Source organism: Panthera uncia, chromosome A2, assembly GCF_023721935.1.
Source record: "Panthera uncia isolate 11264 chromosome A2, Puncia_PCG_1.0, whole genome shotgun sequence".
Lineage (NCBI taxonomy): Eukaryota > Metazoa > Chordata > Mammalia > Carnivora > Felidae > Panthera > Panthera uncia.
This window is the reverse complement of record NC_064816.1, coordinates 58,665,188-58,679,833: the sequence shown is the minus strand read 5'-3', so window position 1 is coordinate 58,679,833 and position 14,646 is coordinate 58,665,188. Positions and strand designations below refer to the sequence as shown.

Genomic DNA, 14,646 nt, shown 5'->3' with positions numbered 1-14,646 from the left:
GGCAGGATTTGGGGGTTGGGAGGGCAGAGGGCTCATCATCCTTCCCCAGTTGGGAGGGAGCCTCCAGGCAGGATGGAGAGGCACTGGGAGTTCAGGTGTCTGTAGGAACCCTGGGTGCTCACTCTCCAGGTGCCCTTGGGCAGTCCCCTCCACGCCCTCCCTGGCCTCAGTTTCCCATACATGAAAAGCGTGTGAGGGACAGGTTCATGTGCTGGGCAGAGCCGGGGCCAGGCTGACCAGCTCTGATTCCTCCTCTTCAGGAGTCCATGCAGGCCCTGAGGGAGGATCTTTTCCTGAGAGAGGAAAGCCCTTTGGTGGAGAGTCCCCAAGACTGTCCCCAGGCTCTGTGATTCTGCAAAGCTAAGACTGCTTACAGCAGGAGGAGAGAAGAGGCACGGGGTGGGGGTGGGGGGGTGAACTCTGGAGGAGGGCAGGCAGGAGATTCCATACATCTCTCGGGAAAAGTTGCCCAGGAGGCGATGAATTCCGCAGTAACACAAGTGATGTGACGTCTGCCGGGAGGGGCTCAGTGCCCAGGGTTTCCCCCCGGCGCTGGGCTGGACGCGCTCCACCCAGAGTGTGCCAAAACCCAGCCCCGCAGAGGGCAAGCAGGTGCAGGACGGCCCCACGTCCCCAGGGAGGCCCAGGAAGGCCGCATCATGTATGGCACCTCTAAGCAGTCGTGTCTCCGGACACCAGCCAACCCTAATGCCCCTGACCACCATCCGTCGTCAGCAAGCGTGTTGGACAGAAGGACTGAGGTCTTCCCAGCAATCCCTCCTCTCCCTCAAGGGGAGACAAACCCATCTCAACCAGTGTTCCTGTGAGCCTGGTGCTGGCCCACCAGGCTGGGAGGGGGCACAGGAAACGGTGGGTGGTAGGAGGTAAGGAGGAGGAACAGGGAGGGGCTCTAACGGAGCAGAATCGGGAGGGAGACAAGAATGAACAAAACCGCCGCTTCTTCCCCACATCCCCACATCCCCACATCCCCACATCCGATCCATCCGGCCCACTGCCTCTGGTGGCCCAGGCAATGCCATGCTTGAAGCTCAGGAGCATGTTTGAACACATCCCGCAAAGTAAGATCCTCTCCACCGGCCCGCAAAACGGAGCCGCTACATTTCCCCACCCCCCACCTAGGCCAGGAGCTCCTCTCTGCAGAGTGTGGCCAAGGCATCTGGCCTGACCAAGAGTCTCAGAGCGTGGGGCTACCCTGCCAAAACCTGACCGTGGCCGCTCTAAATTAGCCCCCAGGCCCGACACTGCTCCCGCTAGAGTGAGGTCAGAGGCGGAGCTGAGACCACCTCTAGGGACCTCCTGTTTGCTCACTCATGGGAGAGGCTGCCATGTGGCACAGGGGCTCTCGGCGGGGATCTCCGGCCCCCAGCCGTTGCAGGGGAGGTGCCCCCCTCACAACCCCCACTAGCAACAGGGACAGGAACCCCGACAGAGGAAAGGTACGTGCGCTCAAGCCTGAGACTGTCTGTTCCCCCACCCAGCCATCCTCCCCCCATCAGGTTCCCCAAACGTCGGCAGCTCTGGCCCAAGAGGAAAGAACTAACAAGATGGCAACTGTAGGTTCCCCAAAAACAGCCTGACGGCGAGGTTCACTGCCAGCAAGTCCTCTTAATGGCCCGCCACTTTTTTTTTAAGGTACCAGCTTTACTGAGATACAACTCACATGACGGATATTTACCCCTTAACGTGTAGAACCCACCGGCTCCCCATACCTTCACAGTTAATCGTGCAACCACCCAATCCCAGAATATTTCCAGCACCCCAAACAAATCCCAGACCCATTCATCACTCCCCATCTTACCCAACATCCACAGCCCCCTGGAAACCACTAATCGACCTCCAGCTCTGTGGACTTGCCTCTCGGGGACACTGCACACAAATGGAATCACACAGGGAGTAGGCCGTCTGGATTCCTTCATCAAGTGTAATGTTTTCAAGGTTCTTCTAGGTTAACTTGGGCTGACTGATATCCCACAGTGGATATACCGCGTCGTGTTTGTTCACGCATCTATTGGTTAGCATTTGGATTGTGCCTGTTTTTTGACTTTTATGAAAAACGCTTCTGTGAACATTTGCGTGCAAGTTTTTGCACCGACCTGTTTTCAGTTATCAGCGGTATACACCTAAGTGACACACAGTAATTCTCTGATAAGAAACTGCTAAGCTGTCTTCCAAAGCAGCCATGCCATTTCACATGCCCCCCAACACTGCCTCAGCGTTCTGATCTCTCTACATCATCGCCATCGCTTGGTATTTTCTGGGCTTTCCTGTTGTTCTAATTGCAGCCATCCAAAGTGGGTGTGAAGGGGCCCCTCATCGTGGTTCTGATTTGCATCTTCCTGATGGCTAGGGATGCTGAGCAGTGTCCACGTGCTCCCCAGACTTCCATGTATCTTCTTTGGAGAAACGTCTACTCAGATTCTTTGAGCGGTTCTTACCTGGGCAATTGCCTTCTACTGTTACATCGTAAGGGTTCTTTCCTCAACATCATCGTTTTGAGACTCACCCATGTCCTTGCCAGCACAGGTGTTCATCGCTTTTTCTTTTTTCTTTTAATTTTTTTTAACACTTATTCATTTTTGAGAGACAGTGCGAGCAGGGGAGGGGCAGAGAGAGAGAGAGAGGGAGACCCAGAATCCAAAGCAGGCTCCAGGCTCTGAGCTGTCAGCAGAGCCCAAGATGGGGCTTGAACCCACAAACTGTGAGATCATGACCTGAGCTGAAGTCAGACACTCAACTGACTAAGCCACCCAGGCACCCCTCATTGCTTTTTCTTAATGTTCATTTTTTTAGAGCAATTTTAGGTTCACAGCAAAACTGAGTGAAAAATACAGTGAAATCTACCTCTTGTCCCCTCCGCACACCTAGTCTCAACATCCCCCACCAAAAGTGCATTTGCTGTGATCCATGAACCCATCATGACTCATCACGACCACCAAACCCCACAGTTCACATTACGGTTCACTCTTGGAGTATACATTCTATGGGTTTGGACAAAGCTGTAATAGCCCATCCATCACAGTATCATGTGAATAGTTTCATTGCCCCAAAAACCCTCTGTGCTCAGCCCATTCATCCTTCCCCATTCATCCTTCCCATCCTTCCTAACCCTTGCCAACCGCTGGCCTCTCTACTGTCTCCACAGCTTTGCCTTTTCCAGAATGTCATGTCCTTGGAATCACCCAATGCACAACCTTTTCAAATTGGCTTCTATCACTTAGTAACACGCATTTAAGGTTCCTCCATGTCCTTTCATGGCTTGATGGCGCCTTTCTTTTCGCCACTAAATAATATCCCATCATCTGGATGCACCACAGCTCATTTATCTATCTGCCTCCTGAAGGACACCTTGGTTGCTTCCAAGTCCTGGGAATTATGACTGAAGCTGCTGTAAACACCCGTGTGCAGGCTTCTGTGTGGATATGTTTTCACCTCCCCCAGGTGAACCACGGATCATGGTTGCCGGACTGCACGGTATCCTTTCAGACTGCAGTCACAAAATACCATAAACTTTGTGACTTACAAACAACAGAAACCTGTTTCTCACACTTCTGGAGGCTGGAACTCTGAGGTCAGGGTGCCGGCACGGTGGAGGGGGGATGTCTGTCCTGTAGTATAGACTTCTCGCTGGGTTCTCACATGGTGGAACAGCCAGGGGCTCTCTGGGGTTTCTTCTGAAGCCTCCACTCTCATGACCCAGTGACCTCCCAAACGCCCCACCTCCTAGCACTGTCACCTTGAACATTAGGTTCCACATATGAACCTGGAGGACAGAAACATTCAGCCCATTGCACAGTAAGAGTATGCTTAGTTTTGTAAAAAACAAACAAAACAAAAACTAGTAAACTTCAAAAGTGACGGCACCATGTTGCAGTTCCAACCAGCACAAATGAGAGCTCCTTCTCCGCCACCCTTACATCTGAGAACAGAAACCAAAACAGTACGAATAATAACAGCAAGAGAAAAAAAATAACAGCAAGTAAACAGGGAGAAGAAAAACTCAGGGGGGAAACCCCTATCATCAAAATCCTTACAGGGGTAAGATAAAAGATTGCAATAGTGAAAAAAAAAAATGTAAAAAGGAACATTCAGAAGCCAAAAAAGGAGCTCTTAGTAAAGAAAAACGTGTGGACAGGAACCTTCAGGAGAAGAGCTGGAAGCTAAGGAGGAAATAGCTCAGAAGGTCGAGCAAAGAAATAATGAGAGAATAACAAAGACAGGATGGGAAAACCAGGGAAAACCAGAAATTGGTGTACAAGAGCCAGTATTCAAACGTGGGCATTTTGGAAAGCCAGATTAGAGGAAATGGAAGAAAGGGAATATGAATAAACAACAACGAACTCCGGCCCGAAGACAAGTGCTTTTAGGTTGAGGGCCCATCAGGTGCTCAGGATGGAGACTTGCATCATTGAGAAATATCAGAAATCATGACAAGACACAAGCTTTTAAAAATTAAAAACAAAGCAAATTAAAAAGAAGAAGGAAAGAAGGGAGGGAGAGAAGGAGGGAGGGAAGGAGGGAAGGAAGGGAGGGAAGGAAGGAGGGAAAGAGAGAGGTCACTCTGCCTGTTTGAAGGACTTGTCCACAGGCAGTAAGGGAATTTGATTTTTCACTTGCCTTTGTTTCCCAAATCAAACACGTGGAATCTTAATCCAACAACAGAAAACAAGGCAATTACTAATTCAGAGAAAGTGAAAAAGCGTGGCAGGAAGGGAGATCAAGCCCGCAAACGGACTGCAGGTGCCTCGTGTGCTTGGCTTACCCGCACTTTAATTTTTTTCAAAATTAAACGTCAACACTCTCAAAAATCAGAAGATTGCACATAAAATTCCAGATTAAAAAAAAAAAAAAATCCGGCAAGATGTGGGCAAACTGCCTGCAGGACCTCAGGCCGCCCTGGACGCCGTCCACCCCATAGCCACCCCACACGCTGGGGTGCAGGCCGGAGGGCGCCGAACCTCCGGCCGCCGCTAACGGGGATCTTTGTTCCCCTCCACCCCCGCCACCCCCCCCCATTGCCCAACGCTCTCCTCTCCGCTCCCCCTCGCCTACTGCGCGCCCTCAGCAAAGATGGCACCCGTCCGGAAAGGAACAGTCAGCGTGACTTCCAGCTGGCTGCGTGCCCTCAGCAAAGATGGCATCCAACTTGAAAGGGTAGTGGCGTGACTTCCGGCCGGGCGGAGCGAGGCGAGGCTCGCTTCCGGCGGCGCCCAGAGTGACGTGACGAGGGCGCCGCGCGGCGTGGTCCGAGGACAGTGCGGGCGCGCATGGAGGTCAGCGGCGGCCCTCGCGGCGGCAGCTCAGGTCTCCCGGCGGCGGGGAAGGGGCTGCGGGGCTTGGGTGCCGAGGGCCGGAGGGCGTGGCCGGCTGGAGGAGACCGGACAGGCGCTCCGGGGCGCGGGGGGTCAGGGGGCTGGGCTGGCGGGGTGGAGACGGGTTGGGGGGGCCGGGGCGCGGCGCGAGGTGGGGGAAGGAGCGGCTCCCGCCCGTGTGCGCACGCGCACCTCCACCGCGATCCCGCATGGTGACCCGCGAGCGGCGCGCTGACCCTCGCGTCTCAGCGCGCAGGCCCCCGCGCCTTGGTGCGGGTGCGGGGTCTGCATCTGCGGGCGGAGCTTCGGGGCCGGTGTAGCCCAGTTTCGCTCCTGGACCGCAGCTCGCTCCCCAGATCGTGGGATCGACCGGTCGTGACTGTTTCCGGCTTCCCTCTGACCGGGCTCAGCGGGGTGCGGGCTGTTACCTTGGGGCCGGTGTTCTTCCTGAGCCTCTTATGCTGTGTAATTAGACTAAGCGTTTTACAGCGGCAATAATGCGCTGGCCACGACCGGGTTCCGGGAAACCGAAGGTCGAACACGTTACGCTCTCTGCTTTGGCAGGCGCGCGGACCCCGTCACTTGATCGCAGAGGCGGGCAGGACTGAACAGTATCGGGATATGTGACACACCCCTGGAGGAGGTAACGTCTTGCCTGGGTGTGGAGAGGTGATGGGTGATTTTGTGGGTGCTGTGCTGGGGGTGGGGGGCAGTCGCCCTGGCTGGGTCTATTGAAGGTGCAGGGCCTGTCGGGATGAGGGAGTAAACCCAGGAGGTCATTCTGAGCCACGTTGTGAGGCTGCGGGATGTGGGTCATACGTCCAGGGCTTTTCAGGAGCAGTCTGATGTGAAATATCGTCTTGTGTTTCTGGAAGTCCATCATTCTTGATCCTGGGTTACTTTTATTTTTTTTTTTCAACGTTTTTTATTTATTTTTGGGACAGAGAGAGACAGAGCATGAACGGGGGAGGGGCAGAGAGAGAGGGAGACACAGAATCGGAAACAGGCTCCAGGCTCCGAGCCATCAGCCCAGAGCCTGACGCGGGGCTCGAACTCACGGACCGCGAGATCGTGACCTGGCTGAAGTCGGACGCTTAACCGACTGCGCCACCCAGGCGCCCCCTGGGTTACTTTTAAAGTAAATGAAAGGACACTGTCCGATCTTGCGGAGACTCCCACCTAGGAACCCCGGGGCTGAACCTGGGGATCTGAATGGTTGAACTACCCCGTAGGCAATTGTGCTCTCCAGCCCTAGCTGTAATGCTCCTGGGGTTGGCATTTGGTTCCATCCTACAGCGAAACAAAAAGCCTCTGCCCCGGGTATGGGGCAGGCAGAAAGCAGAGGTTCTGGCTAGTGTGGAGAGTGGCCACAACGTTGTGTCACCTGCCGTGTTCTCGGATCTCTGACTCAGAAGCTGCGCCTGCATCACCCCTTTCTCTCCTTTTCCTCTTCAGGGCTTTGGACCTGGACCTGTTCACTAGGAAGCTGCCCTCCCTGCCACCCAGGCCATCATGGCAGCCCACCTGGTGAAGCGATGCGCGTGCCTCCTGAGAGAGGCCACCCTTCTGGCCCCTGTGGTGGCTCCGGTAGGCCGACTGAGGCTTGCCAGCGTGGCCCATAGGACTCTGACTTTCTCAGCCACCTGCCCCAGTTCCCACTTCCCAGGCCCCTTGTCGGGGCTTGTGGAGAAGGAACAACTGTCTGCCCCCTGTCCAGAGCACCAGGAGGTGGAGCGGCTCATTGAGAAGGCCACCCGGCCAGAGGAGCTTCTGGAGCTGCTCAGTGACGGTCGCTGCCTGCAAGAGAGCCATGCGGCCCTCATGCTTATCCAGCTTTCTCGCCTGCTGTCTGACAAGCCGGAAGACAGAGCCTCGCTCGTGCAGGATGCCCGCTTTCAGCAGCTTCTCCATCTCGTTGACAGCCAGGTGGGTTTCTAAAATGTTCTCTCAGGGTTCCCCGTGCAGAAAACAATGGCACCAGAGTCCAAAGCAGCCAGTCACTTTGCAGGTATAGATGGGAACTGTGCTGCCTTGCTTAGTCCTCTCCGTCCTGTGAGAAGTTTTTGTTGTATAGAGTCTAGGCTACTTTTGCTTGCTGTTCCCCACTGATCTCAGAGCGGTCCCGTTAGGTGAATGTTGCCATCCTTCCACCGTCCTTTCAGCAGCACACGGGACACAGAAGCACAGGAAGCCGCACTGGTTCCACCCGGTTCCTTGGGTGCTCATCCCCTTGCCAGGGGATGTGGGGTGACTGACGGGGAATCCCAGGCAGCCGGGCAGGGTGGTCAGACCTCAGGCCCTCTCTGGGCTGGCTGAGGAAGGACTCCCTTCAGCCAGGCTGTTCGCTCCAGTGCCAGGGGCCCGTGGCACTGGCTGCGTCGGCCCTCACTCCCTGCCTTGGTCCGTGCTACCGGGAAGAAGCCGTGCTTCCGACACTGAGCAGGGAACCCTGTATTCAGTTGTCCGAGAGGATGGGGAGGAGAGGCATGGATCGGGGTGGCGGTTGCACTAACAGTGTTTTCCAAACCAGAGGCTGTGAGAGTAGTGGATGTGGCTGGCTGGTTTTAATGAGATAGGGTAATGGAGAAAATGCCAGAATGCATGTGTGGTAAGGGGAGCATGGCATCCTGGAACCTCTTGCTTCAGTTAGAGGTGTGTGCTGGGGTCAGGGCACCAGTTTGCTTCCTGGTGATGCCATAGCTGGTGACAGTTCACTGAGTCCCTTCTTGTTCCGAGGCTGTAAGCCTGTAATTGTCAGTGCACATTTCACACGCACGGAACCGAAGCAAGTTCTGGGAGACGAGGGCACCAGTTTGCTTCCTGGTGATGCCATAGCTGGTGACGGTTCACTGAGTCCCTTCTTGTTCCGAGGCTGTAAGCCTGTAATTGTCAGTGCACATTTCACACGGAACCGAAGCAAGTTCTGGGAGACGAGAGTGAACCTTGTAACAGAGTCGTAAGCTGAAAGCAAGCGGGGACCAGAGTATGGGTAATGCGGATGGTGGCCAGGCTCTCTTATTTGAAAGTGTCCCTGCTGTCACGGAGCATGCGTGTCTCCAGCTGCCCAGCCCCTCCACGCCACCTTCCCTGTTTGCACTCAGCCCCCCCGCACCCCCTAACGGGCAGAGGCTGCATGCTGCAGGTGGAGCTGCACCTGGACCGCGGGGTCCTGCACCGGACTGTGACACACTGAGAACAGGGGGCCCCCTTGTTCAGAAACAGGCAGGCCCCCAGGAAGAGGGAAGCTCTGCCGTGCGCACTGGGGCTTTGGGGACGTCGTGGAGCCCAGCGTGAAGCTTCACGGCGTGCCGGTGTCTGACACGGTGCCGGTGGCAGCAGGTGGCTGGCCAGCCACTCCCCCCTCCGCCCCACTCCTCGCTGGTGCCAGGGAGTGTGGGGTAGGCAGGACTCTGTGACACCTGGCCTCTCTCTGCCCGCATATCAAGCGCTTTTTCACGTAGCTTCACGCGCGCCCCTGCGTGCTGGCTGGTGTCAGCAGCAGCCCTGGAAGGTGGGGGTTGGCGGGGTGCTGATGCCTGGGCATGCTCTGTAAGGATGTCACCTTTGCTGTCCTCGGTGGTCGCATTCCCAAGAAACTAAGTTTCCAGAAACCTTAGGACTGCTTTGTGGGAGAAAAGAGGTTCAGGGTTCGGGGTTTGTCAGATGCGATGTGGCCGCTGCTTCTGAAGAAGGGCCAGTGGGTCTGTAACACCTAAAAACTGTTACCGTCGCTACAAGCAACAGAACGAGCGGGTTGACAAAACTCTTAGTTCGGAGTCTGTCCCACATGCTTTCCCCTGGCTTCTGGACTCCACGGTTTTGCTTGGGTTTGGGCACACGTAGCCACAGCGAGTGTCTGTGGTCTCCCCTCAAGGGAAATCTTCTGACTCACACAGGGGTCCTTGCTCGCGGGTGACCCTGCACGGCTGACCAGGTGGCGCAGGAGGTAGACTTGGTGGTGGGCTGCAGACCAGCCCAGGGCAGGTGGGGTCCCGGCTGTGACTGCCCCGTGTGTGTCCCCTTCCCCCCCAACCCCCACCAGATAAGTGCTGTGTGGCACGGGACCCTCGTGAAACTGCTCCACAGCCTGTATGCACTGGCACTGCCCGCGGCCTGCAGGGAGCTGCGCTCGGTGGAGCAGGAGGTCCGCTGGCGCCTGCGCAGGCTCAAGTACAGGCACCTGGCCTTCCTGGCCGAGTCGAGCGCCACGCACATGCGGGAGTCCCCGGAGCTGCTGGCTGAGCTGCTGCTGCACCTAGAGCGGCGCTGGACGGAGATTGATGATGGCCGCACTGCGGTGGCCCTGATGGCGAAGACGGGGCACCTCTCTGAGCCGCTGATGAACCGTCTGGAGGACAAGGTACTGCGGCAGGAGCCCCGGGCAGCTGCAGGCGCACCCCGTGGCCACACAGTGGACCTAGCTGACAGTGGACCTAGCTAGCGGGCTGCCGGCTCTCCTCCTCTCCCCGGAGGGCCTCGGGGGTAGGGCAGAGCCTAAGCCGCGCTCACAAGGGGGCTCCGCTTAACACTTCTGGTGATGTGCCACACGCCCCCGGCAGTCAAGTCAAATTCGGCCCCCGCTCCTGTTGTAGCGAGAGCTGGCCCAGGTGGCTGCCACAGGAAGCTCGCAGCTCATGGGCTCCGGGTCCCCTGCCCTGGGACCCGGGGATAAGTTTGGCTGCAGACAGGCCACTTCGGGCCCAGGGGTGCCCCGGCTGAGAACCGAGTAGGCCCGCACGGCGGGGTACTGGGTTACTGAGCTCAGGTCCAGTCGCTGTCCTGCAGGGGCGGCGCTGCATGGGATCCCCGGCCTGGGCCGCCGAGCTGACCCTGAGGGCTGTGGTTGACAGTGCCTGGAGTTGGTGGAGCGCTTCGGCCCCGACGAGCTGCGGAAGGTGCTGGTGACGCTGGCGGCTCAGAACCGGCGTTCAGTGCCCTTGTTGCGTGCCGTCTCTTACCACCTGGTCCAGAAGCCATTCCCGCTGACAAAAGGCATGCTCCTGGATCTGGCCTATGCCTACGGTGAGCCTTCCCCATGAGGAGCGGCCAGAAGGGAGGCGCGCTGGCTGCAGCCGTGTCAAATTCGGTGCCCGCCCACCCGTGGCAGGCACCGGCCCAAGAGGCTGCCATAGGAACACCGTGGCTCATGGGCCCTGATCCTCTGTGCTGGGCCTCAGGGATAAATTCAGTCACGGACACCAAGCCCCTGGAGCTCCAGGCCAGGCACCGGGGGTGGAGGGAGGATAGAGCAGCCTGCCCACCCTCACCAGGTGAACCCTGGGGTCGCTCTGTCCCGAAGGCAAACTTGGCTTCCACCAGACCCAGGTGCTCCAACGCCTGGCCGCCGACCTGCTGCCCCACGTGCCCAGCCTGACGTCTGGCGAGGTGGCCCGTGGCGCCAAGTCCTTCGCCCTCCTGAAGTGGCTCAGCCCGCCCCTGTTCGAGGCCTTGGCCCAGGTGAGCCGGGCAGACCCTGCTCGTTCCACCGGGGAGGCACGGCCGCCCCGGACACTCCCCGGTTATGAACAGGGACTTCCTACCCGGCTCACTCATAGAGGCGCGGCCTCTGTGGGCAGTGGAGAATGGCGGGTGAGGACGGTGTCCTCCGTCGTGTCACTGGGCTCTGGAGGAGTTTCCATCCGTCTTCGGGTGGCTATAGCAGGACGTAGTGTGGACCGTGAGGCTCGGAATTTGCTCAGGACTCTAAACTTCATCCCCTGAAACAGCGAGGAGAGACACTTAACTTTACCTGCAGCGGCTTGAGGCTGCACAGACCACCCGGGGCGTTTGTGACACTACCACCGGTCTCTGGGTGGGGGCAATGAGCAGGGGGAGGTCTGGCCTGCCACCCTGTCCAGGTGGCCCCCGGGCAGCTGGGGGCTCGTGGGCCCTGTGGGAGGGCCCCTCTCATTCTGTCCTCCACCCCATGTGGCCGGCCCAGCACGTCGTAGACCGAGCCCACACCGTCACCGTGCCGCACCTGTGCAACGTGCTTCTGGCCTTCGCACACCTGAACTTCCGTCCCGAGCGAGAGGACAAGTTCTTCAGCCTGGTATGGTCTGTGCACCTGTTCACCCACCTGGGTGTGGAGGCAAGAGAGGGGGGCCCTGACCCGGGGGCTTCAGGGGTGAGAGGGGAGCTGGAGCCCTGTGTCACAGGGATGGTCTGGGGACAAAAGATGTGAGGTCCTCTACATGCCTGCTGTGCGGTCGTGTGCACAGGTCGGGAGGTGTCGGGTGGCTCACTCGCCGCAGGCAGGGCTAGGGGGCCACTGGTTCTCCCTTACTGTCCTGCTGGTGCTCTGAACCCTTGGCACACCACCATGCAAAGCGGGCCCGAGCAGGCCCACGCAGGCGTGACACATCTCGCGTGTGCACCTGGGCCTCCACGGGGACACTGCCCTCCTTGTACTCTCCCAAGTTCTCCCAGGGCCAGAAATCCATCCCTGTCCCCAGGGGCCTGTGATTTTGTGCCACAGGCCCTTGCTGCTGGGAGGGGCAGCAGGAAAGTCCTGCTGCATGTTGTGCTGTCCGTTAGTCCCGGGTGAGGAAGAAGGTTTCTGGTACTTTCTACTGGGGGAAGTGGGGGCTCCAAGCCTGGCCAAGAACGTCAGCCAGGATTGCTCCCAGTAGTTGTTCTAGCCTCAGCGCAGCCAAGCCATTCCAGCGCTCCGACTGCCTCCAGCCCAGGAGGTATGCGGCTGCTGAGCAGAGCCTCCCCGCCCCGCCCCTGTCCAGGTTAACGAGAAGCTGGGGCCCAAGCTGCGGAGCCTGCACCCGGCCCTGCAGGTGGATGTGGTGTGGGCACTGTGCGTGCTGCAGCAGGTGCAGGGGGAGGCGCTGCGAGCGGTACTCTGCCCTGAACTGCATGCCCGGTTCCTGGGTGAGTGCTGGGGCTTCCCCTCCCCTCCCTGACCCCAGGAGTCTGGGGGCCTCAGGCCTGGCAGGGAGAGGGCTCCGGAGCAGTGAGACGGTGCCCAGAGCTCACCTGGCTGGCGTCTGTTCCTCCATCCCTCTGCCTCTCCATGTGCGTGGCCCTTATGATCTTGTCTGCCCCGATGATGCCAAGTTCAGAGTCAGTTGGGATTGGGATCGAGGGTGTCACTGTCCCCTGCCTGGCTCCCCTCTTTGGCCCAGCGTCGGCCTTGGCTCACCCTCCCTTCTCGTTCTGCCTCAGGCAGCGAGTCCCCAAAGGACCAGAGCACCTTCCAGAAGCTGCTGCACATCAGCGCCACTGCACAGCTGGAGCACCCTGAGTACACGGGCCCCCTCCTGCCAGCCTCAGACTGGGCGCCCTGGCTCTTGGCCTGTGATGGGAAGGCCACACCCCTGCAGAAGGAACTGCGGGACACCCTGCGGGGGCTGCTGGGGAGCCCCAGCAGGGGCAGCTTCGCAGTGGCCACGCAGTACGGCTGGGTTCTGGGTGAGGCCCTCTCTGCACTACCCTGGTGGTGGGCACGGGGCTTGTTCTGTCCAGGACAAGGTCTCTGTGCCCCAGGGACGGTCCCTTCCATGTCCACCCGTGCCCCTCCCTAGATGCCGAGGTGCTGCTGGACATGGATGGCCAGTTCCTGCCCCTGAGAGACTTTGTAGCCCCACATCTCACTCCTCCCTCGGGGACCCAGCCGCTGCCCCCTGGGGCCAAGAGGTAGGTGGCCTGTGGCCAGCCTTGGACTCTGGCTTTTCTCTGGTGCCCCCCCTCATCCTTCCCCCTCCCCCAGGAGGATGCCTAACGCTCTGCCCCTCCCCCACCAGGCTGGCGTTCCTGCGCTGGGAGTTCCCCAACTTCAGCAGCCGGAGCAGAGACCTGCTGGGGCGCTTCGCCCTGGCCCGGCGTCACGTGCGGGCCGCCGGCTTCCTGGTGGTGGACGTGAGTACCGCCAGTCCAGTGGGCCCCTTTGTGCAGGACGAAGGGAACCCCGGAACCTCGTAGATTCCCTGTGGCCGCAGCCCTGAAGCGTCTGCTCAGGGCTCTTAGAGCAGGTCTGCGCCCCACGAGTGCCCGCCCCGGGGCCGCTGACCCCTTCCAGAGCAGACGGTCCTATGTGGGCCAGGGAACGAACCCAGGAGCACCAGACACCGTGTGAGGGTTTTGTCACATTTACTTCTTGTGGTTTTGGTATCTCAGTGGGTTTTTGTTTTTCACTTCAAAAATGGAAAAGTTGTCATCAGGTGCCACAGATTCTCAGATCCCTGGCCCCAGGGGTTCAGGCCCCGGCAGCTCCTTCCACAGCCACACTCAGCAGCTTCGTGGGCTTGGAGGGTGGGGAGGCCAGGTGTGGAGCAGCGGGCAGAGCACAGGTGCCCCCCCCCCCCCCCCGCCCCCCCCCCCCCGCAGGTCCCCTACTACGAGTGGCTGGAGCTCAAGTCTGAGTGGCAGAAAGGCGCCTACCTCAAGGACAAGATGCGAAAAGCAGTGGCGGAGGAGCTGGCCAAGTGACCCGGTCCATAGCCTGGACTGCACCCTGGGGGCCCTGGCCAAGTGACCTGGACTGCGCCCTGGGGGACCCGGCTCACCTGGACTGCATCGTGGGGGAGCTGGCCCGCAGCACCTGCTCTCTTGTGGGCAATAAACAGTGAATTCCAGTGTCCACACCAGGAGGTGTCCCAGACTTTGTCACCATTGCCACCACCCACCCTGCTCTCATGGTGGCCTGTCTGTCCCGGCTTCTCTGCCTCCCCAGGTCCCCTTGTCCCACATGTTCACACAGAGCCACCTGCTGTTCACACCATGTGGTCCACACCCAGGGTCCTGGGATTCAGCATTTGGGCCGCGAGGACTTCCTGGGTCAGGCCTGTAGGGTTTTTGAGGACACGGCTTGGGGTTCTGATCTTGGTGTGGGCACTGACCACAGGCATCCTGGGGGACGCCTCCTGCCTGTACTGTGGTCTCAGATGAGTGGAGGACCCCCAAGGACCCCAGCTGACCAGTGTCACTGGCTCTGGAACAGGGGACAGGTGCAGTCAGCTGACAGGATGCAGCTACCATCACCTCCAGACCAGGGGGATGCACCCTGTCCCTGAGCGGCCCGAGCCTCATCCCTGCCCCGCCCAGTAGTCTGTCCCTTCCCCAATCCTCCGCTGTAAAAGCAGGGTGACTGCCACATGCTGCCGTTTGCCCCCAGCAGCTCAGAGCGGGGCAGGGAGAAGGGCCATCTCCAAAGTGGTCCCTCTGGAAGAGCTAGTCCAGTCTCCCAAAACCGCACAGCTCCCACAGGCGTTGGGGTATGGGTGGAGGGGGGCCTCTGGCACTTGTCATTTGCACAGGCCAGAGGGAGGAGCAGCTGAGAGGACTCTGAAGCCGGTGTCCCTGAGTA

At 58.9% G+C, this 14,646-nt stretch overlaps 1 protein-coding gene and 2 non-coding genes across 10 annotated transcripts; all 3 read left to right on the top strand.

Moving 5' to 3' along the window:
* Positions 1 to 5,223: 5,223 nt before the first annotated feature.
* Positions 5,224 to 13,927, top strand: TBRG4 (transforming growth factor beta regulator 4). Of its 8 annotated transcripts, none has more exons than XM_049641196.1 (12): positions 5,228 to 5,322; positions 5,895 to 5,999; positions 6,786 to 7,256; positions 9,373 to 9,690; positions 10,181 to 10,352; positions 10,630 to 10,787; positions 11,272 to 11,382; positions 12,068 to 12,212; positions 12,507 to 12,735; positions 12,866 to 12,977; positions 13,085 to 13,199; positions 13,668 to 13,927. In XM_049641196.1, the coding sequence occupies exons 3-12, from the start codon at positions 6,843 to 6,845 to the stop codon at positions 13,700 to 13,702; spliced, it is 1,809 nt and encodes a 602-aa protein (XP_049497153.1). In that variant the 5' UTR covers positions 5,228 to 5,322; positions 5,895 to 5,999; positions 6,786 to 6,842; the 3' UTR covers positions 13,703 to 13,927. The 8 variants fall into 8 exon arrangements, 7 of the variants coding, with proteins under 7 accessions (XP_049497153.1, XP_049497150.1, XP_049497148.1 ...); XM_049641193.1 differs by having other exon boundaries at positions 5,230 to 5,322; positions 5,895 to 5,973; positions 12,507 to 12,752; XM_049641191.1 differs by having other exon boundaries at positions 5,230 to 5,322; positions 5,895 to 5,989; positions 12,507 to 12,752.
* LOC125931151 (small nucleolar RNA SNORA5) lies at positions 9,885 to 10,020 on the top strand. The gene has a single exon (XR_007460401.1). It is a non-coding gene; the product is annotated as a small nucleolar RNA SNORA5 (small nucleolar RNA).
* LOC125931150 (small nucleolar RNA SNORA5) lies at positions 10,398 to 10,531 on the top strand. The gene has a single exon (XR_007460400.1). It is a non-coding gene; the product is annotated as a small nucleolar RNA SNORA5 (small nucleolar RNA).
* Positions 13,928 to 14,646: the final 719 nt, after the last annotated feature.